Source organism: Takifugu rubripes, chromosome 8 (genome assembly GCF_901000725.2).
Source record: "Takifugu rubripes chromosome 8, fTakRub1.2, whole genome shotgun sequence".
Taxonomy (NCBI): Eukaryota; Metazoa; Chordata; class Actinopteri; order Tetraodontiformes; family Tetraodontidae; genus Takifugu; species Takifugu rubripes.
Genome location: NC_042292.1, coordinates 15,203,186 through 15,225,337, shown reverse-complemented (window position 1 = coordinate 15,225,337; position 22,152 = coordinate 15,203,186). Strand labels below are relative to the sequence as shown.

The following is a 22,152-nucleotide window of genomic DNA, read 5'->3' as shown; positions in this document are numbered from 1 at the left end:
AGAAGATGAATGTGAAGGAGAGCAAACTGACCCAGGAACCAGGGGGAGGATTGAGAAGTCAAGCATGCCGGTGATGACGGATGGACACGGATAGAGTCACGCTGTTATTGATGTGTTCAACAACCATGTTAAATAAAGTTTATACACATGCAACAGGAAGTGGAGAGAAACGGGGGCCACCAACACCACAACAGCGTGGGAGGTGCAGTTGGGAACGGAGCAGAGAGAACGGAGATAAATCAAATCAAATCAATCTTTATTTATACAGCGTCTCATACAATCAAAATTGTTTCAAGGCGCTTTCCAGAATCCCAGGGCCTGACCCCAGACAAGCAACAGTGGCAAGGAAAAACTCCCTTTTAACAGGAAGAAACCTTGAGCAGGACCAGGCTCATGTAGGGGGACCCCCCTGCTGATGGGGGGGGGGGGGGGGGGGGGGGTGGGTAGAGAGGGAGGAGAGGAGAGGAGATAGTTCACTGCCCTGGTCATGATCTAAAAATAAAATGGCGCCTGATTTTGTCAGATAAACGCCGCGGAGTCAAAATTACCAGTTTATTTCATTGCACAACAGAATGCAGTTTCAAAAAATGGCCACTAGATGGCGCCTTTGTATATGTCCCGTTCTGGTTTTACAGGTATGATCGAGTTTGTGTTGCAAATATATAAATATTCGTATATTTAAACTGATATCGAGTCGTTGTTTCGGGGTGATAATGTGATACTTCCTCTCCTTAATATTCAATATCGTGGTTTATTTCTTCTTAACAAAAAAATGATTTTTATATATTTTTTATTTCAAAGAAATACAATTTAAGAGGCTGACTCATGTGGTGTATCTTGACCTGAAATAAACAATTAAAAATTAAATCCCAAAAGATTGAAAATCTCTGGGGTTAAAGGTATAAAGGGTGATGACAGAATAGTCCAACTTGGCCGCTCGCTCGGACGATGAAGCCAAAGTTCTGGATTCGACCAGTTTTCCTGGCATGTGACCACGTCAAGGCAGCTGTGTTAACGGGGTAAAAACGGAAACGAGGAGTGTTCCTTTCAAAATAAAACAACAGTTCCGATTACCCTCGACACCTTAGTGACAATGACACGTCAATGCTTTGTAATATGATAAAAACCTGAAGATGTAAGACGTACTCTAAGGGGTACAAACATCATAAAGTAAGTTTATTTTCGAGTAAAGTTATTAAATCATATGCCTATATTTTTTAAACCGGAAATTGTTCCTGCTCGTTTAACTCTAGCTTTACGATTTTTCACTTTTCGCAGCAAAAACAACTCAGCAGCGTTTAGTTCACAACAGCTGGTTTAAATATGGGAACTCAACCAGAAACCGAAGCCAGCAGCCGATAACTTTAACGCGTCTTCGCCGTTTTAAAGCGGCGCCGATGGGGACGGAGTGACGCAGGGTTTTAACGGAGCTGCTGTCGACACAAGCAGCAGAAGACGGACGGAGCAGAAAATCCGAGTCACAAGGCTCCGTCCTCGCTCCTGACAGCTGCGTTTCGTCAATAAAGGTACAGCCGAAGCTTGACTCAGCACCTTTTCCTGCCGAGGTTGCTCTAAAATGGGCGTGATCCACCGGCGGGGACATTTACCCAAGTTCCCCCGGCGCGTCGGTCGTCCCGGGCTCGGGGCGTTAAGCTAAGCTAATTATCTGCTTTCGCTCGGACGCCGTTGGTCTCCTCCGCCCGCGATGTCGAAAGGAGTCAGAACAAGAGCAGCGGAGGGGGGACAGGGGCGGAAATAATCGCAGAAACTTCCCTGTAACAGGAGACGAGTTGTCATTATTGCGCCGCGCTCCTCCGGACTCGCCAGGCTCCGCTCCTCCCGGGGGCTTTTCGTGCGTAAAATGGCTGGAGACTCGCTATAAATGTCCACAGTTCCGCTCGAAATGTCTGATTTTTGGACGAAATCAGGTAGAGCCGTCGTTTTGCCCTTCCGGACCCGCTCGCGGGGGGGGGGGGGGGGGGGGGGTGCTGCTGCTTCTGCTCACGTCGCCCGTGTCCCTCTGCTCTCCGCAGGCTTCAGGATGAGGGAGCACCCGGGCTACTGCAACGGGGGCTTCGATGGCCTTCACCCCCCCAGCGACGACGACGACATGGTGGACATTGCCGGGGCCACACTAGACTTCTCCAGCACGGACGATGTCCCCCCTCTCAGCTCGGGTCAGTTGCCACACACACACACACACACACACACACACACACACACACACGTTGCCACACATGGAAGACACAAATCTGAGGTGGTTTACAGACACAGACGCAGATCTGGGTCTGTGATCCTGCTGAGGGCCACACAGTTGGACTGAGCTGCGGTCACACACTGAATAATCAGTTAACACACACACGCACACGCACACACACACACACACACACAAAAGCGGAAGTTTGTGCACCTCAGAGGTTTGTGGAAGCAGCGGTGGCGCCTGCCACCAGTCTGCCTGGTTACCGATGATGTCACCGGCTCGTCAGTGGCTGCCTGCCCGTGTTTTCAGGTGCACGCCGTCACCTCCCCTTCGTGCACGGCCTCACCGGAGGACCTCCGGAAGTCGCCCGCGCGCCTCATCAATAATCCCCGTTAACCTCAGGGTTTCACCTCGGGTCGGATGAAATCTGCGCCAGCGTTCGCCTCGGAGACAGATTTTTCTCCCCCTAGGGACAATCGGTCCTCCGAGGCGCCGATACGGGTTTGTTTGCACGCTGCCGCGAGTTTTTGGAGCGGAGAGATAAGCCCGCAGCAGCAGGAAGGAAGTCTGGACGGAGCTGGAGGGGCTGAATTTAATATTCCCCCTCTGTCAGCAGGATTTTTTCTTAAATAAAGAAGCGACAGCTGTGTTTTGTTTGTAATTACACAGTGGTTTGTTGAAGATGAGCTTCTGTGTGTGTGTGTGTGTGTGTGTGTGTGTGTCTACTTCAAATACGGACGCTTTTGCCCTGAAGATGTGGGGCCGCTGGTTCCTAATATGGACAAACCCCCCTCGGATTAACATCTTGGAATTATCAGATGGAATGTTGGAAATGTTGCTCTTATTCCAGTTGTGATTCCGGGGACCTGTTGGGTCTTGGGAAGGGGGCTGCCAGTCTAAACACCGATAGCTCGGTCGGCGACAACGCGGGCGCTCCTGATCCGGACCCTCCGCCTGCCGGGGTTTGCGTTTGTGGCGGAGGCAGCGTTCCCACCAAATTCCCAGCTCTTTCCGTGGAATCTTGGGCTCGTCTCGGAGACCGTCGGTCGTGTTTAGATCCGCTGTACGACCTGGACTTGTCAGAGTGTGTGTGTGTGTGTGTGTGTGTGCGTGCGTGTGTGTGTGTGTGTGAGGGAGAGAGAGAGAGAGAGAGAGAGAGCAACTTTAGAGAGCAAAATTAGACCCCACGGAAGCTGTGAGAAGCGGTTAGCTAGCCCGCGATGGCGTTTAGCTGCCTGGATTCCGGAGCCGTCGTAAAGTTTCCTGGTAATTTTCCCATTTTTGTTTGTGATTCCAATCAGTCCCTCCTGCACCGATGCTAATGAGGACGCTAACGCCTGCTACCCGTGTCCCTGGAAAAGCCTCGCTGGGACATTGATTCACACCTGCTAACAAAACATTAACCGCAACCGTTTAACCCAAACCGGAATTTGAGGCGTGCTCGCCCCCCCCCCCCCCCCCCCGACCACGGTCACGTGACGCCGACTATCTTCTCAAACCCCGTGAGCTAACCTGAATCTGTCGCTGTTATCGTCCCCAAGGGGAACTTTGTGCTTCTAATCTGACTTTACGAGGCTGTCAGCAGATTACCCAGAAACGCCACCTCCGCCATCCGGGCGCCAGCCGCAGGCAGGCGGGATCACCGCCGGTTAGTTAATGTAGAAACCAGTTAACTAGGGAGTCTAGTAAGTGTGTCAGCGTCTCATGAGCTACGACACAACGAAGGCAGGAGTGTTTACGGCCTCAGACAGGAACGCATCGTTAGATTTGATCATTCTTTAGTCCGACCAAGAAAATATTAACCGGGTGATTAAATCTCAGAGGAGCTGCGTGACCCGGCCTGCTGACGGGGGTCACGGGAGACGATGGTTCCCGCGGCAACCAGGCGGAGGTCAAGGTTCAAAACCGGACTGCATGTTTGTCAGGACTGAGAATGCGTGTTTTACCAGCAAAGTGAGGACATTTTTGGCTCGGGGTGAGGAGCTGGGAGGGGTTTATGTCCGCGGGAGTCCTTGCAAGTGTGTGTGTGTGTGTGTGTGTGTGTGTGTGTGTGTGTGTGTGTGTGTGTGTGATGCCTTTAGCTTCGCTTGGTCACTGAATATGGTCAACATGGCCGCCAGCTCTGGCCTTCAGTGTGAGACCTGCTCCGCTGGCGCCCATCAGGGGTCTCGGGGGGGTTCAGGGGGGAACGCCGTCATCGGGTCCTCCTCTCCAGAACCTTGGATCCCACAGCGTTCCATCAGGAGGACCGTCGCCGTCCCACATGAATCAAAGGCCTCCTAAACACACGTGACCTCATTTCTGACGCAGGGAACCTCCTCGTCCAATCAGAGGGAGCTCCGGGACGTCCTGGACCTTTAACAGACGCCTCCTACCGGAGCGTCAAACACTTTATCTCCCTCCCGGACAGACTCATTCCTGGAGTCCACTGGCTAATTACAGGAGTCGGCCTCCCACAGGAGGCTTTCAGTCGGTCCGCTGCCGTCCTGGGGACATGAGCGAGACATGGCTTGGAGGCTGTGGACCACGCAGGTGGACGAGGTGGATCTGGTGGAGAACGGTGAGCCGGGGGGGGGGCGACGTGTCCCTTAGGGGCCGTTTACACAGGACGCCACATTCTGGAATACTGAGTCAGGGAGGAGTGTAATCATTAAGACTGTTTATAACCGCGAGTCATGTGGACGTGATGTCCCCTGTGATTCAGATTGTGTGTGTGTGTGTGTGTGTGTGTGTGTGTGTGTGTGTGTGTGTGTGTGTGTGTGTGTGTGTGTGTGTGTGTGTGTGTGTGTGTGTGTGTGTGTGTGTGCGTGTCACATTTATCAGGCTTTATTCTCGCCTGCTCCTGTATATTTGTCGAGCGGCGCGCTGCTTGTTTACCTCCATCCGAGCTAGCGCGGGACCGCGGCTAACGCCTGATTCGCCTTCCACACCTACACCTGTCTGGCGACTCCTCGCGATGCTGTAGCTGTAGCGTCGGCGCTAATTAGCGCGACCGAGCTGACAAAGATCCCGCCTGAAGCCATTTCCACCTCGGCTAACAAAAGGTGTCGCCAAAAAAAAAATGCTATTAATTCCTTTAAAACCGGTGGAACCTGCCAGGCGGGGGAGGAAATGCCTCCCGGCGTGGATGAATGCTTCCCATTGTTCACCACCCTCCAACTCGCTTGTCTATTAATTAAATTCCACTTTGCCTCTTGTTGCTCCCGCTTGTTTCTAACCTCGGTACCGGGCCCGTAAGGTCACGTCATCACGCGCGCGCGCTGCCCCGGTCGCGCTCCGGCTCGGATGACGGTTGCTCCCCGTTAATCAGACGCATCTCGACTTCCTCTGTTGTTTCCTGTTTCCTGTGGCAGCCACCTGTGATTGGCTGCCACAGGATGATGACGGCTGGAGCTGCCACATCCTCAAGTTTCTTCTTTTTTTTCTCATTTGCAACACGCTGATGTGAAAACACTCATCAGAGTGTGTGTGTGTGTGTGTGTGTGTGAGGGAGAGAGAGAGAGAGCAACTTGGTTCAATTTATATTCTGTATCAAAAACCATGGATTGAACCCACAATGACACCTCTGGCTGGAGCTGTGTAGGTTTTGGGTGGAACCGGGTCCGACGTGCACGCGTGAGGGGTCCGAGGGCTCTTTTGGTGGGCGCCTCCAAGCCGCGGATCCGGCAGAGCGAAGTGTCAAATGACAAGGCTAACCGCTCCTTTTGTCTCCGTCCGCCGCTGTCAGGAGTTTATGAGGAGCACCAGAGCAGAGCCGGCGCGAACGGGACCGGCCCCGGCAGCCTAATGGACCCGCTGGAGGACCCCGTGCCGGGCCTGGGCACCTACGAGGACTTCAACACCATCGACTGGGTCCGGGAGAAGAGCAAGGACCGCGACAGGCACAGAGAGGTGCGCGTGAGGAGGTAGTTAGCCTTAGCCTAGCGCGCCCGTTAGCTCACCTGCCCCCCGTCTGCGTAGATCACCAAGAACAGCAGGCGGTCGACGGCGGCGCTGCTGCACAGCATCAGCGACGCCTTCTCGGGGTGGCTGCTCATGCTGCTCGTGGGACTCATGGCAGGTAACGTTTGGGGTGGGGGGGGGGGGGGTAATGGGAGGGGCCAGAAATGCTTCCCTGACCCGTTTCCCCTCTGCTGCAGGCGCTCTGGCCGGCGGCATCGACATCGCGGCCCACTGGCTGACGGACATGAAGGAAGGGATCTGCCTGGACGGGTTCTGGTTCAGCCACGAGCACTGCTGCTGGAAGTCCAGCGAGACCACCTTCAAGGACAGGGACCGCTGTCCGCAGTGGCAGACCTGGGGGGAGCTCATAACGGGCACGTCAGAGGTAGACACCACGCGGCTTTTAAATCAAAGAAGGAAAGAACTCCTGAGATCAAAGTCAGCGGCCGTGCTGTTGAAACGGCGCTTTAGTTCCATCTAGTGGCCGAACGCCGCCATTACAGTCAAGAATGCGGTTTTTTTTTTCCAGCTCAAAACAGGAATTTGCGCTCAATAAAAACGTGCACGCGGGTTTTATACGTCTGTTGTCTTTGTGTGTCCCGTCAGGGGGCTTTTTCCTACATCTTGAACTACCTGATCTACATCGTCTGGGCGTTGTTCTTCGCGTTCTTGGCCGTGACGTTGGTCAGAGCCTTCGCTCCATACGCGTGCGGCTCTGGAATACCCGAGGTAACACCCCCCACCCCCACGCTCCAACATATTTCCTTTCAGTGGTGTAAGTCGGGGAACTGGATCCATTGTTTATCGGCGGCGGCGGCAGCGTTTTGGCCGCTGCTCGTCCTCCTCAGAAGGAGCCGGGGGCTGAGGAATTGCTTACTCTTCCAGAAGTGCAAAGCCCAACATACCCAAACACACACTCCCCCGTGAGGTTTACTCAGCAGAGCACATAAACTCCAGCCCTCCTTTTGTTTTAGCCAAAGCCCAGTCCTGTTTTTCCAGGAGGTCAAAGGTCGGCGGGCCCACACACGGGATTAGAGCGCTTGTTTGCAGAGGCGGATTCTCACAGCTCCTCGGTTTTTCCTTCCTCTGCTCTCTCGCCAACCCCCCAGATCAAAACCATCCTCAGCGGCTTCATCATCCGCGGCTACCTGGGCAAGTGGACCCTGATCACCAAGACGGTGACCCTGGTCCTCGCCGTGTCCTCCGGCCTCAGCCTGGGCAAGGAGGGCCCCCTGGTGCACGTGGCGTGCTGCTGCGCCAACATCCTGTGCCACCTGTTCACCAAGTACCGCAAGAACGAAGCCAAGCGGCGAGAGGTGGGCCTGAGGTTTGCTTAGCTTTGGAGGGTTTGGCGTGCCCCCCCCCCCCCCCATCCTGACGCCTCGTCTCGCATCTGTGCAGGTGCTGTCGGCGGCGGCGGCGGTGGGCGTGTCGGTGGCCTTCGGCGCCCCCATCGGAGGGGTCCTGTTCAGCCTGGAGGAGGTGAGCGAGCGGCCAAATATCCGAGAGGCAAAAACAGACGGGGGGGGTGGAGGGGGGGGTGTTTTGGAGCGTTGCGCCTGACAGTAAGAAGATATCATCCAGATGATGTCATATAATGATTTTGGAATGTTTCCGTTGTTTATTCGGGAGTTGTGGGAAATCTTTGACAGGAATATTAAACAGATCCCTTATTTATTCCACGATCAAAGCCGGCCAGGTCTGTTTTTACTAATGCGGGCTCCCTCTGATCTGATGTGTTCCTCTTTTCTGTCGCCCCCCCAGGTGAGTTATTACTTCCCTCTCAAGACCTTGTGGCGCTCCTTCTTCGCCGCCCTGGTGGCGGCCTTCACGCTGCGCTCCATCAACCCCTTCGGGAACAGCCGCCTGGTGCTGTTCTACGTGGAGTTCCACGCGCCGTGGCACCTGGTGGAGCTGGTCCCCTTCATCTTCCTGGGGATATTCGGCGGCCTCTGGGGGGCGCTGTTCATCAAGGCCAACATCGCCTGGTGCAGGATACGTGAGTAGAGCCTTTGAAGCGGGGCCCCGCTCCCTCCGCCACCGCCGCTTAACAGGCGCCTCTCTCCCCCCCCCCGGCGAAGGCAAGACCACTCGGCTGGGCCGCTACCCCATCGTGGAGGTGCTGGCGGTGACCGCCGTGACCGCCCTGGTCGCCTACCCCAACAGCTACACCCGGATGAGCGGCGCCGAGCTGATCTCGGAGCTCTTCAACGACTGCTCGCTGCTGGACTCGTCCCAGCTCTGCGGCTACCTGCAGGTCGGCCGCCGTTCCTCCTTTTCCTGCTCCGGCGCCGGACGGGCGGCGTCTAACCTCTCTGCTTCCTGTCCCGCAGCCCGCCAACATATCAGAAACGGGCATCGGGAACAGCTTAGCGGACCGGCCGGCCGGGCCGGGCCTGTTCACGGCGCTGTGGCAGCTGGCTCTGGCCCTGCTCTTCAAGATGCTCATCACCGTGGTTACCTTTGGCATGAAGGTCAGCCCCCCCCCCACCAGGCCTGCTATCAATTAAGTTGTTTTTATTTTTGTGGGGGGGGGGGGCGTGGCCGAGCGTAGCGTGTCGCAGCTGTCTCCGATACGCCTGGAACAGTTTCATCCACTGGAGCGACGCCTGTGGGTCCGATTCCCGCTGATGACTGAACACTCTTTTTCTTCTATCTCTGTGGGGACATTCCAGTGTTCCAGCACATTTTTCCCGCCCTAGCGGCGTTCCCTGACCTGCGCCTCCTCCCCCCCAGGTCCCCTCCGGACTCTTCATCCCCAGCATGGCGGTGGGCGCCATCGCCGGCCGGCTGCTGGGCGTGGGCATGGAGCAGCTGGCCTACTACAACCACGACGGGCTCATCTTCAAAGGGTGGTGCACGCCGGAGGCCGACTGCATCACGCCAGGGCTGTACGCCATGGTCGGCGCCGCGGCCTGTTTAGGTGAGGGGGGGGGCCCGTTGGGAGAGGGTTTGTCCAGTTGTCCCAGCAGGGGGAGGCGTGGCCCCGGGTTCTTGACTTCAGGCACGGGGAGGCGTGTAATTGGATTCAGCTTGGATCCCCTCGCCCTCTTTTTGCTGGGGGAGAAAAGAGGCGAAACCTGTCAGAATCCACCCAGATGGGGAGCGGGCAGAACTCCGCCCCCCCCTCCCAGAAATCAATCTCAGATTATTGCGTCTGTCTCTGCGCAGCCATAACACTTCTCACGTTGCCTTCAGATCGACCTCCAGATGCCTTTTTTCCTCCGAGCACGTGTCCATTTTCACCCCCCCTCTCCCTCTCTCTCTCTCTCTCCCTCTCGCTCGCCCGCCCCCCAGGCGGCGTCACTCGCATGACGGTGTCGCTGGTGGTCATCATGTTCGAGCTGACGGGCGGCCTGGAGTACATCGTCCCCCTCATGGCGGCGGCCATGACCAGCAAGTGGGTGGCGGACGCCTTCGGACGGGAGGGCATCTACGAGGCGAGTGGGCCGCTCCGTCGCCCGCGGCAACCGTTCCCTTCCTCCCGCCCTAGATTCCAGAACGGTTTCTTTGTGTGCAGGCCCACATCCGGCTGAACGGGTACCCCTTCCTGGAGCCCAAGGAGGAGTTTGAGCACAGCAGCCTGGCCGTGGACGTGATGAGGCCCCGGAGGTCGGACCCCCCCCTGGCCGTGCTCACGCAGGACAGCATGACCGTCGGGGGGGTGGAGGTAGGGAGCGGGAGGGCGGGGGCGGGAGGGCGGGGGCGGGAGGGCGTGGTCTGTGGCTGACGCGGCGTCTCGTCCCAGGCGCTGGTGGAGAGCACTCGCTACAGCGGCTTCCCCGTGGTCGTCTCCCAGGAGTCCCCGCGGCTGGTGGGCTTCGTGCTCCGGAGGGACCTGCTCATATCCATCGGTCAGACCCGCGCCCGCGCCGTCGCTAACGGCAACCAGCTGTTTTTTCCCCAGAGCGGATTTTCTCATTCTTTTCGTTGCAGACAACGCCAGGAAGCGGCAGGACGGCGTGGTCGGCGCCTCCCTGGTGGTGTTCTCGGAGCACCCGCCCGCCCAGGCCCCCGACGGCCCCCCGCCGCTGCGCCTCAGGGGCATCATGGACCTGAGCCCCTTCACCGTCACCGACCACACCCCCATGGACATCACCGTGGACATATTCAGGAAGCTGGGCCTGCGCCAGTGTCTGGTCACGCACAACGGGTGAGAGGGGGGGGGGGACGGGGGGACGGCGTGGAGGAGAGGGAGACGGGGGGGGGGGCGGCGTGGAGGAGAGGGAGACGGGGGGGGGACGGCGTGGAGGAGAGGGAGACGGGGGGGGGGGACGGCGTCTGTCTTCCTCACGCCGACTTTACCGTTAAAATCATTTCTCTTTATTCCAAACGGAGAAATATTCGTCTTTTTAACTTTTTTAAATATAAACAGTATTTTTTGTTATCTGACATATTATTTAAATATGTCACATTAACGACTGGACCACAAAAAAACAAATAAATAAAAATGTGCTGATCCAGAAAATTCAATTAAATTTAAAAGCAAATTAGCAAACTAACAAAAGTTCCGTTTTTTTTGTTTTGTTTTGTTTTGTTTTTTTAATTATTTTCCGGCAACGAAAAATTTCGAGAAAGACAGAAAAAAAAAATCAGAGGTGAAAAAAATTGTTCTGATCATTTAAAACCAAACTGACGGAGACAATCGGGCCCGGCCCCGGCGCTGCTCGGCGCCCCGACACGGGGCAGATTCGTGCTTCGCGCCGTCTGTAAATTCTCCGCGGAGCCGCTTCAAAGTCGGGCCGGTGCTGATTTACGGAGCGTCTGAGGAGCGGGAGCAGCTGCCGGGGCAGAACCGCCGCTTCCAGCTTCAGCTGGACCCTTTCGGAGCGCTTCGGCCTCTTCTAAAACCCGGATTTGATGCGGCTTCATGCGGCGCCGGCCCAATATATCGGCGAGGACCCGAGTCAGTCAGAACCCGGGGGCCCGGCCCAAATTCAAACCACGTCTCCGTCTGAAAGAGGAATAACCGTCACATGAGTGTGAAGGTCGGAGAATCCGTGGGAATGGCGGGGGAACGGGGGCCGCCGTCCCGGTTCCGGACCCCCCCCCCCCCCCTCCTGCCTCGGTGGATCGTGGAGGACGGTTTTGGGGCGAGAGTGGATCCACATGATGGTGGAGCGCTCGCTCGGAGGCGGCGTCGGAGGGAGGAAGGAATAAATATGTCTTCGGAAAGTTACTGCCGACCGGGTCCGCTTCTAGTGACCTTTGACCCCCGCTGACAGGAGCGCCGAGCGTTTGATCGTCTTTACGACCTTTTGTCTCTGACGCTTCACCCAACCGACCAGGTCGTTAGCGTCGTTAGCAAAGACACGTCAGCTCCGTCCCTCTGGGGCGCCGCCGGGTGCAGAACCCCCGCGGGTCCTGAACGGCGACGGCGTTCTGCCGACGGGCGGCGTGCTAGCTCCTCCGCTCGGCTCCGCTAAAGTCTGTCTTGTCTCCCCCCGTGTCACCAGGAGGCTGCTGGGCATCATCACCAAGAAGGACATCCTGAAGCACATGGCTCAGATCGCCAACAGGGACCCCGACTCCATTCTCTTCAACTGAAGCCCCGCCCCCTGCCGGCCCTGGCCCCTCCCACACCGGCGTTTCTCCTGTTGACTGACTGGTTTCAGATAGACGGGAACTATTTCCTCTCTCTTCTGTGAGGGTGGGGGGGGTCTGGGGGGGGGCTCCACGCCCCTCGGTGAGTCCAGACACGCCGCCCCCCCCATCCAGCCACTCCTTCTGTGAAGTTTCCTGAAGCCCCCGGGCCCAAGAGTGCAGGAGTGTGAGAAGAGGACACACACACACACACACACACACACTTGCTGACAGCCTGGGAACTCCAGAAGTGACTCTTGTCATAGAGACTCCTGAGATATTTTTTTAAAGGCACAACCCCCCCCCCCCCCCCCCCCCCCCCCCCGCAAACATCAGCTAGCATGAAGGCTAGCAGCTGTGAGAATCAAGACACACAAAAAATGAATGTAAATGAAAATTGTGCCATTAAATTATTCCTCTCGCATGGTCGGGCCCATTTAATTCTAATGTTCTTGCTCTTTGATGGTGTCTTTATGTCCTTTGATCTCCTTTTATGTCCCACAGCCGCTCGATGTGATGCTTTTCAGTTGCGGCTTCATTATCTCGTCGGCTCTGGTTTGTCGCTGGTTCGCTGCTGCAGGAGTTCGTTTCACGTAATCGTCTTTATTAGCGTTGATAAAGTTCCTCTCAGAGAAGCTAACGGTGGATGGAAACGCTCCCCGAGTCCCATCTGAGGCTGATTTAGCTTGTTTGGGGCTGTTTAGTGCAACGGTCCCAGTTCTTCCACAACTGAACCCAATGGCTTTGATCTCTCACTCCTCTCGCTAGCTTCCTCTTAGCTTCGGCGGTGTGTTGCCTTGAAAATCAATTGAATTCCCGCCATCAAAATGACTTCTGCTCACTCACGTTAGCATAAAGGTCGGGTTAAACGTGTGAATATGGGCCAAAAAAAAAAATGGACAAAAAGGACAAATGTGTGAGAAGTGCCGGCACCTAGTGGCGGGAATGTGACTCGCAACAATTTTGCACCTCCAACTGTCAGGGAATAAAATATAATAAGTGTGTTTTAGAAACAAAACTTTGGTTTGTTGGGTTTCAGCTAACAAGTATCACAAGTAGCAAATGGGTGAGCATCAAGCTAGCCCACGGAGGGGGACCCGCCTCCCTGCCGATGTAAACACAGGTGGAATTAATCCCGACGTGTGTGTGAAGGTGTTTTCCCGCGCGCGCGTGCACGGCTCCCGGCTCCTGGAGGCCATCGGCCGTCCTGAATCGGTTCCCAGCGCCGCGGCTTCACATGGGGCTCGTGTTACCGCTGCGCTCGCGGCTGCTGCGCTCACACGGCTCGAGCCTCCGGGCGATTTTCTTGATTTCCACGTTTGGTTTTAGCGAGTTCCTGATGCTCCCGCGTTACCTCACCCGCCCGGTTGTCTCGGCTAACATGACCAAACGGTGAAAGTATTTGGATGCGGTAATAACCCAATTCAAGTTGACACCCGACCTCCGGTTTCTTTGTGCACCTTGAGCGCTCGCAGAGACGACGCGCGCGCGTCGGCGAATATTTTGCGGCGCTCCGGCTCCGGTCAGGGGACTCGTTTGTCGTGTTTGTGTTCGAGGAAATCCGATCCACGCGGTGGTGTCGTGTCTCGGAGCCGGCGGCCTCGCCTGAGGTGACAAGTCAGAGGTTCCCACAGCTCCGGTCGCAGCTAGCTGCTCATGTAACATGCTAATTGCGTTGACCTTTTCAAGGCTAAAGCCAAAGCTAACAGCACTGGCGGAGGCTTGAAGTGAAATAAAATGATGTGAAGGTGTAGATGTTAGCCTCTTTAAAATGCTAAACATGTGGTTCGGTTTAGGGAATCTTCGTCACCTCTGGTCCCCTTTGAATCGGTCGTATACGTGCTAACGATCAACAGGTTTTGTTTTTAGCTTCTCACACATCTGTTTTTAAAACTGACGCCACTTTTTGTCTCTTCTGGAGCCCCCAAGGTGTTGTTTATTTGTGCTATTTGACAGGGCTTTTAAAGGAGGACGTTCCGCTAATTAGGCTACAGCTAACCGGTAATCCGATAGCCTGGGCTGCTCCAGAAGCCGGAGCAGGCGCCGGGCCGTTTTAAAGCTCCCCAAAGGCTGCGAGTTTGAAAACCGCCGACCAAAAGTCAACGTATAAAAAGGTGATAAGAGTTCAATCGTATCCGGGGGGGGAGTTCTGACCTGAGTGTCACGTAGCGGGCTGTCGCGGGCTTGTAATGGCGTTGGCCTGTGGTGAGTGTGAGAGGTAATCCTCCATAATGGACACCGGAGTCCTGTCTCATGTCCCGGACTTGGAAGGAGTCCCGGAATCCCCAGAACTGCGAGAACTTCTTGTTCTGGGTTAAACATATGCTCAGAAAAGGCAACAGAGATGCTTAATCAGCCGCTCCTACCAATAAAGATCCTCATTAAAGGCTCCAGATGTTAGCCTGTTAGCATGTATTTATGTCAATAATGAGGCGGGTCCCACTCCTGGCTGCTAGCATGTGGATCTGTTGTGTCAATCACACAAAATATTCAGGACCACAGATGTTAGCAATCACGGTTGGTACAAACATCTCAGTCCAGCTAGCGAGGTCCCGTTGGAACGCAGTCCTGGTTGACGAGGCCCACCTGTGTTTACCTGCGACACCCTGAAACCGTCAGAGCTCCGCAAAGGTGGAAACGCTCTGACTGCTGCCTGGTAAGTTGCGTTTCGACCTTCACAGTGCTAATTCTGTTAGCATGAGTCAGGAAAAGAAAACCCTTGCCGAATCGCTGCATTTAATGGAACTTGCTTCCTGGCTCGGGCACGAGGCTGGCCAAGACGAGCTAGCATTAGCTTTAAAACGGGGGAACAGTTCCTTTGTCGAGCTAATGCTACCAATCCCTGCAGCCCCCAGCTAACTGTTAGCTTCATAATATGTTGTGTTAGTAGTTCACTTCTGAAAAGGGAGAAAGGTTAAACATTTTAAATTAAATTAGCCCCGGATGACATCAGGCTAAATGTTTGGTAACTAACCCAACGCGAACTAATTAAGTAGCTAACTCACTCTATTGGACCCAGAACCTGAGCTGCAGACACAAAACTAACCCGGTCACACCTGTCAGAACCCCCCCCGGCCCTCGTCTGGATCACTAGCTGGTCTGGGCCCGTTCTGTCTCCGGACCCTCTAACAAGAACCTCCTGGTGTCGGCAGGCTTCCGTGCGGCCAACGTTCCGCTTATTTAAGGTTTCGTTTCCGTAATGCGGCCCAGATTTCCATCGCCACCTCCTCCAGCCTTGTTGGTTTTCCTTACACCTCGGACCGCTTCGCTTTGGAAAGCCGTTCCCAAAACACTCGGCTTTGTTCCGACTCCAAAAGGCCAGAAGAAGAATTTTCGTAGTCGAAGCAGTCACGTAAATGTTTTCCTCGAAATCCGCCATCTTTAAAGTGCCTCGTGTCCCCTGCAGTGGTGCATTGTGGGTCGCGGGTCGGCTTCCACGCCCGTGGATCTGTAGCTCGGAACTTTACGCATGCTACTTCTGCTAGCCGCAGAAACAATTCAACGGTAAACGATAAATTAGGGACGTAATTTAACGTGGAGCCGGAGGGAAGGATGCTAGCAGCAGCGCTCCGACAAAAATAAAGTAGCAAATGAGGAAACTCGGGGTCAAACAGGGCTCGGTGGCGCCACCCGGTGGCGCCGCCCGGTAGCGCTCCGTTTCATGTTACCGCCAACACACTTGTCATTCTTTGTGTGAAACGGGAGCAAACTCGGAGCCGCGCCGCTTCCCGTTTTCGCATCCTGCGCCGCTTCCTGACGCGGGCCCGATCCCGGCGCTGCTCCGGGTCCTTATCAAAGGCCCGGCCGTGTTTGTTGCTTCTCCCCAGGAACGGCTACATTGTTTAGGTGCCCTGAAAGGTATTCGGGCGGCACCACTCCCACCGAAATCTGAAATTCCCATTTCCAATGGCCGGTAGTCGGGGCATCGGGGTTGAAACAGTTGTATTGTTCTGTGTGTGTGTGTGTGTGTGTGTGTGTGTGTGTGTGTGTGTGTGTGGAGCTCGTGTCTGGCCCCGCTTAGTCTCTTCAGGATGTTTTGGGTTTCATGTGTGTGTTCGTGCACTCGCTTCACAGCTTTAAAAACCCAATTTCCTGGCGAGCTCTTAGGAAAACACCGAGCATGCTGGGTAATAACGCGGGGCGAGCGGGCGGGCGAGCGGCGGCGCAGTGATGGATGTGTGAGAACGTGGGGGAGCGGAGGGGAGGAGAATGCTGATGCTGGAGATAGCTGAGGTGCGTGCGTGCGTGTCAGGAAGGGAGGTTCTGGATGGAGGAACTGGGTCCGAAAGGGCCGAGAGGTTCTTTTGTTAAGGTTCCCGTGGAAACCGGCAGGTCAGGGAAGAGAAGATAAAGTCTTAAACGTGGCCGATGGCGTCCGTCTGTCACACCGTCTGGTTGGTTTAGTTTTAGCATTTTTTAAAGAGCGTTAGCATAAGCTGGCTTAAACCTTGCTAGTTGCTCATCGCTGACTGGGATCTCTCGTTAGCGCCCTCAAAAAAGAACTCGTGCATTAGCGGTTTAGCATTGTGGGAGAAGTCGGTCGTTCCCAAAGTTTAGCCCGTGCTAACCTACTTCCTGGTTTCGGAGTCAAATCAGCCCTGACCAGGAGAGAAAAGTTGCTCTAGCAACTTTTAGTAGACTGCTTTCCCATCTGTTAGCAATGTGCTACCATCTTTCGGGAGATCAGCAGAAGCTGCTGAAGGAGAGCTCGGGGGGGTCATGAGGTGGCGACAGGGGTGACTGAGGAATCTGAGCGGGGTCAGCTAATGCTAACTGTCATCGCCCTCTGCTAAAGGGCATCCCTCCTGTCAGCGCTTCCGATGCTCGATGTTTCACTTCCTGCTTGGAGATAGCGGCGACATCTGGGGCTTATTTTGCTTGTCAGGGACATCAAAGGGAACCACTGTTTCATCTATGACACCGCTCGAACATCGCCGCTGCTACAGGGAAATAGGAGCTAGCTCAAACTAGCAACCAAATTTGTTAACACGCCAAGGTCTAGAAATCCGAGACACAATAGAGGGAAATCTGGGGAAAATAGCCCAGAATGCTACAAAACAACCGCAAGATTTAGGGACTTAATCGCATCTTTGAAAATGCAAAGAAAAAAGATCAAAGGGAGGAAGTAAAATCTGGAAATACTTCAAATTAAAACATCAAACTGAAAAAAAACAAACCAAAAATCCTATTCTCCGAGCGAGTATCCAATGTGCGAGCTGCTAGCACGGAGGGTGGCGCCGTGGCAACATCTGCCCTTAGCCTTCGGTTTACATGAACTCTGCCGTATCCTAATGTCTTACCGATGTCCGAGACCAGAACCACACGGTCCTGACAGCCCGCTGGCAGACGGGCTGAAAAAACACGCGATCGGGTAAGACAAAACAGTCGAGCAGTCGCTAACGCTAATTCCTGGGTTTCGTTTTGATGTTAGCATACAGCTAAAGGTGACTAATGAAGAAGGGGGATAGAGATGCTTTAGTGGTCAAGCTAATTCCCTCGTGGTGTGTGTGTGTGTGTGTGTGTGTGTGTGTGTGTGTTGGGGGGGGGGGCAGCAACTCTGTAACTGACAAGAATTCAGAAGGATTCTCATTTAGACTCGGGCTAATTTTGAAGCTAATGTTAATGTTTATGCGGAATCACATGATAAATGACATTCTATAAACACGTATAACAACGGTTGAAGAGGCTAATTTAGCATATTACCCTCCGTGGAAATGTTGCTGTACTTGAACCTCCAATAATAATAAAGCTGTTGTCGTTTAAGCTCGTTTCGTGTGTTTGTTAATTTCCTCCTGCCGTTTGCAGCTAATGTCTCACTTCCGTCCCATGATAGCCTCACCAAAAACTAAAAATTCGTAGCAATTACCTGTCAGTTGGACCGTGATTATTATTACTATTATTATCAGGGGGTCCGGGTTTGTAATCACGCCGGGTAATTTCTGTTATTTGTGTTTGAGAAACCACAGATGTCGTTGATTCGAATAAGGTCAAAATTGCCGGCAATCTCGCGCCGCAATTAACTCAAATTAGCCGACGTCCCCAGATGATTCATTTGCTACGTGAGTGTTGCTAGAACTCAAAGGCATTGACATAAAACACTTTTATTCTTGGAGTGGGTTGAGGGAACGTGTAACACGTGCTAACATGTTAGCATGCCTGGCACTGTGGTGTCACAGATGTGGTTTGCGGCTGTTCCTGTTGCGCTATGTTCTGTTAGCTGCAGATTTAACTCACACTGGACTGGTGAGCGACATTGTGGTCAAATAGTTTTTGTGTCTGGCTCCCCCTCCTGGTGGGTATCAGTAAAATTATAATTCGACTTATTTAATAAAATGTATACTTATTTTCTTGATCACCTGATTAGATCAGATTAGCTCAGAATGCTAAACCAGCACCTGTCAGAAGTCCCAGTGTTGCTTCCTGTCACGGTGACAGGAAGTGAGGTCAAGTGTCTGGTGAAGCTAACCAGTTGAACCATTAAAACTCCCATCATAGCCTCCGTAGCGTGATAGTGGGCGGAGTTATGTTGACGGTCGATCCGCTACCAGTTATAGTTTCAATTTCTGCGCAGACACAAAGTTCAAATATCTGTTTATTGTTTTTAGCAACTTGACATATTCACAGCTACAAAAACAACGCTCCGGTACAAACTCGCCAGTTCAGACACGCGGTTCAAAAGTTCTGGTTTTGGGGGCTTTCGGCGCCGGACCTGGTTCCGCCTGTCCTGCCTGGAGTGCAAGAAAGAAAAGTTTGCGTGAACGTGGAGATTTTCTCCCGGTAAGAAACAAATCCGGGTTCAGCTGCTGCCGATCGGGTGGCCCCTCCCTTTTGGGTGGCCCCTCCCTTTCAGATGGCCCCTCCCTTTAAAAAGTTCCCCACAGGTGTGTTCTTGTACCCCCAAACATGAGAACATACACAGGTTAATGCGAACCACAGTGATCTGTAGATTAAAGCTTGTTAGCGGACCCTTTGTTCTGTAAACACACGTGCGCCCTGACATTTCCCATAAGGCCGTGCGTGGATCATTAGGCCACCTTAGCATCTTCCCGCTGGGATGGGAGGCGGGAGTGTCCGTCCGTGTTACATCTGAGCCAAGAGAAGGAAAAGGTTCGCGGCCCTTGGTGCTAGTCACCACCCGGTTTTTGTAGCCCCTCGCTTTCCCAAACGTCTGCGTCTTGTTACCTTTAGCCGGTTTCTTTGATAGCCTTTTTTTTTGCATCATATGGAAGTTTTCGTAGCTGCCATACATGCATGTCCGTCCAAAGTGTTAGCATGTGGTGCGTTGGGATCGGTATTTTAAGGGTCCTGGCGGCCATATTGGTGGGGAAATTCTCCACGTCTTGGCTTCAGAAGGGGCTGACACTCGTCCTTACGCAAAACCAGACGTTTAGCCTGCTGCTAAGCTACCAGCACAGGGGAGATGAACGACGCTTCGGTGACCTTTGGCCTCTCGTGTCCTTAAGCTTAATTACTGTCAGCTCAAAGATACGTCTGGTCCGGCGTCAGTGTCTTTTTGTCCAGATGTTTTTCGCATCACAGCAATTTTCTCGTCCCATGAAACACTTTTATATTTCCTGACCAAAACGGCTGCTATAAATACTCGTGTTGGAGTCTCAAGATGTGGACGACGTCTCGACTGGACGTCCGTTATTGCTCATGTTCAGATGCTAGCCTTGGCTGTGGCGGCTGAACCAGAAAAAACAGAAAGATTCGTGACAGTGAAAGGAGGTGAGACGGGCTGGTCTGGCCGCGCGCCGCTCTCAGACTTTTCGTCGCCGCTTCCTTAAATCTCCTTCATCGGTATTGGCATTTACGAGACACCCCTCTCCCCCGGTTCTTTTGTTCAAAAGGCACTTAACATAGTTTTTTTTGCTAAATCCAGTAAAAAAAAAGGCCACAGAGTGAAATCTGCACACAAAGTCCAAGTTGTAAAATATCGCTCCAGTTCACCACAGCTGGATGCGTAAAACTCCTATTTACAGTATATCTTGGCACGCATTACGCAATAGCAGTTATATACGCCCCCTTCCTGCTTTGGTTCGATTGCTTCTCTCCTGCCAACATCTTATTCCTCCTTAACGGTTTTACATTCTTCCGTCTCCTGTCCCAAGTCCAGTGGTCGATTTTTTTTCCCCCTCCCCTTTAAATGCTCCGATTTCTGTGCTAATTTGGGAAGCATCAGGCCTGTTTGTTAGTTTCGCCCACATTTTTCATCAAACGGGAAGACTGAATTCTTAATAAACTGCATTTCTGGGAGCGGTCAGCTCCTCTAGGGTCAAGGCAAAGTGGCTAGCTCTGTGTTGAGTCAAATGGGCTGTCGGCGGTATGATTTTTGAGGTTCGGAAGCTTTCTTTTCCCGCTGGTCTCCGTCCTCCCGCAGGTTTCCTCCTGTCCTTCATCATCCAATCCAGATGCAGGCCGACGTCCCTCGTCGCTTCTTAAATGACCCTTTCTCTGCCCCTTTATCCGCACATTGTCCGATTTTATCAGAGTCTGAGGTGTCGGCCCTTCAGAGGTCCAGGCGAAAGGCGCCGAAGTAACTGGAGGAGTCGTCGGCATTGACCATGGTCGGGGAAGAGACGGAGACAAAGAGCTCATCGCCAGCCCTCAGCTCGAACAGTCCTCCCTGGTAGACGGAATGGAGGGCGTACTCGGCGTCTGGGGCCCAGCACTTTGTTCCCACCCCCTTCAGGAGCTGCGTATGAGTAAAGCAAATTAGGGTGAGGCGATTTTTGTCTCGTGAATTCTTTGCAATAGTTGCGTGATCTTAAATACCTGTATGGGGCTCGGGTAGGAAGTCTTCTTGTAGACGCACTGAACCAGCTGGTGGCTAACACTGCGCTGGTCTCCGTCGCTCGCTGCTGGGGACGGGTAGCGAAAATACACCTGAAAGACGAAACAGGTGGGTCAGATCCAGCCATTCTTTTATCCTTAAGTCCCGAAAAAAGAAGAATACCCCAACGGAACACAGCGTTCACCTGTGAGTATAGGTAATACCGCCCATCCTGGGGCACCCGCAGCTTCCCGTTGGTCAGGGTCATGTTGTGCAGGTGCGCTCCAAAGCTCTGGTTGGCCCATGAGCGCACCACGTGGCGGCAAGACTGATGGAGGCCCGGTGTGTTGCTCGGATAGGAGGGGAACCCTATTGGGAGCAAGAGTATAGGTTGGGGTTAATGGATTAGAAAGGACATAGGCGTGTGAAACGGGGGTTTTCAAAAATCTTTAGGCACAAGCTAATTATTTAAGGTAATCCTCCAAAATGAACCCCACCCTTACTTTCCAACACACACACACACACACACACACACATGACATCATCCTTGTCCGATTGGAATTCCATGAGAAAGTCTTGAGGAAGTCAAGGGCTCCACTTTCCCTTCCTCTATTTTTCCTTTATTTTGGAGTCTCTGATCCTTTCCAGAGCCCCATAAGGCTGCATCAACAGCAACACCACCAGCAACAGCAACATTGAAGCCACATGCATTTCCCCCTCACCCCTTGTCCCATTGCCTCACCCTGGGAGTTGGTGTCTCTGAGGGTCAAGTGTGCCGACGGCCTCTGGGTCACCGGGCTCAGCTTTGACCCTGAGGTGTTGAAGATGCGAGGCATGTTCCTCGCCTCTGAGGAAGAGAGAAATTGGAAAACGTATCAGCGGCACTGCTAGGGCGTGTGTGTGTGTGTGTGTGTGTGTGTGAGGGAGGGAGGGAGGGAGACACTCACCTATGAAGGTCTGTTTAGAAATGATGTTTTCTGTCACCTGGAAGAAAGAAGAACTGAGGATTAGCCAGACATTTAACGGTAATACAGTGGATTTTTTTGGGATAAGCTTTGTTACATGAACTCGTAATATCAAGTTAATGCTAATCTGATCCTTGAGGGAAATATACATCATCTACGAAGATAAGCGTTTCCTTGGACGGGGTCCAAACTGACTCAAAGGATTATTTCATTTTGGCACATGAGCAAAGAGCAGAACTAAAAATGATTCCCAAATAACTCCCAGCTGCCTCGGGACCATGACGTGTCAGACCACACTGCGGCCCTGTTCGGTAGGTTTTACCTCCGCCGTAGAGGTCACTTTACATCTGTCTGACTACCAGAAGCGGCATGAACAAGAGCTGATTGAAAATTCGGACAGATTTAACCCACACGGAGGTTAATCTGAATCTACCGCCGTCTTTCATCAATATCACATTTTCTTGTGCCTTCTTTTTCCAAAGTGTGTCTTGGGAAAGGAAAGAGCGCACATCGGGATATATTTCAAAACGTTCTTGCCATGAAGTTGCTCGATGATCCACCTCCTCCTCCTCTTTAGCCTCTGTCCATCATCACCATAATAAACTACAAACATTCCCTCTTTTCTTTCCCCACACCGTTCCATCCCATCTGTTTTATTTCTCTGTCGGCAGGAGGCCCCTGTTTTCCAG

The 22,152-nt window shown here is 53.4% G+C and overlaps 2 protein-coding genes across 4 annotated transcripts in view; one reads left to right on the top strand and one right to left on the bottom strand.

The window, feature by feature from the left end:
- Positions 1 to 1,242: 1,242 nt before the first annotated feature.
- clcn5b (chloride channel, voltage-sensitive 5b) lies at positions 1,243 to 12,162 on the top strand. Of its 3 annotated transcripts, none has more exons than XM_029840368.1 (17): positions 1,243 to 1,526; positions 2,034 to 2,177; positions 5,928 to 6,091; positions 6,161 to 6,260; positions 6,340 to 6,527; positions 6,749 to 6,871; positions 7,252 to 7,458; positions 7,544 to 7,624; positions 7,907 to 8,141; positions 8,224 to 8,399; positions 8,476 to 8,616; positions 8,879 to 9,065; positions 9,440 to 9,582; positions 9,663 to 9,812; positions 9,891 to 9,996; positions 10,079 to 10,295; positions 11,599 to 12,162. In XM_029840368.1, exons 2-17 carry the CDS (start codon positions 2,042 to 2,044, stop codon positions 11,687 to 11,689), a joined length of 2,445 nt encoding a protein of 814 aa, XP_029696228.1. In that variant the 5' UTR covers positions 1,243 to 1,526; positions 2,034 to 2,041; the 3' UTR covers positions 11,690 to 12,162. The 3 variants fall into 3 exon arrangements, with proteins under 3 accessions (XP_029696228.1, XP_029696227.1, XP_029696229.1); XM_029840367.1 differs by lacking the exon at positions 1,243 to 1,526 and adding an exon at positions 1,585 to 1,928; XM_029840369.1 differs by lacking the exons at positions 1,243 to 1,526; positions 2,034 to 2,177 and adding an exon at positions 4,583 to 4,760.
- Positions 12,163 to 18,299: 6,137 nt separating this feature from the next.
- The window catches only part of tnfsf10l (TNF superfamily member 10, like), a 26,523-nt gene continuing 22,670 nt past the window's right edge, over positions 18,300 to 22,152 (bottom strand). Inside the window, exons 3-7 of the mRNA XM_003966845.3 lie at positions 21,446 to 21,482; positions 21,241 to 21,345; positions 20,704 to 20,867; positions 20,501 to 20,611; positions 18,300 to 20,420 (exon numbers count right to left, since the gene is read on the bottom strand). Coding sequence (XP_003966894.1) covers positions 20,235 to 20,420; positions 20,501 to 20,611; positions 20,704 to 20,867; positions 21,241 to 21,345; positions 21,446 to 21,482 — 603 coding nt within the window. The 3' untranslated portion in view covers positions 18,300 to 20,234. The remainder of the gene's footprint in view (positions 20,421 to 20,500; positions 20,612 to 20,703; positions 20,868 to 21,240; positions 21,346 to 21,445; positions 21,483 to 22,152) is intronic.

Excerpts from the sequence above, each read along its gene's own strand:
- clcn5b (XM_029840367.1), top strand. The coding sequence starts at position 1,883 with ATGTCCACAGTTCCGCTCGAAATGTCTGATTTTTGGACGAAATCAG. Across the intron at positions 6,261-6,339 it reads GCTCGTGGGACTCATGGCAG|GCGCTCTGGCCGGCGGCATC; the intron begins GTAACGTTTGGG and ends CCTCTGCTGCAG. Across the intron at positions 9,813-9,890 it reads TGACCGTCGGGGGGGTGGAG|GCGCTGGTGGAGAGCACTCG; the intron begins GTAGGGAGCGGG and ends GTCTCGTCCCAG.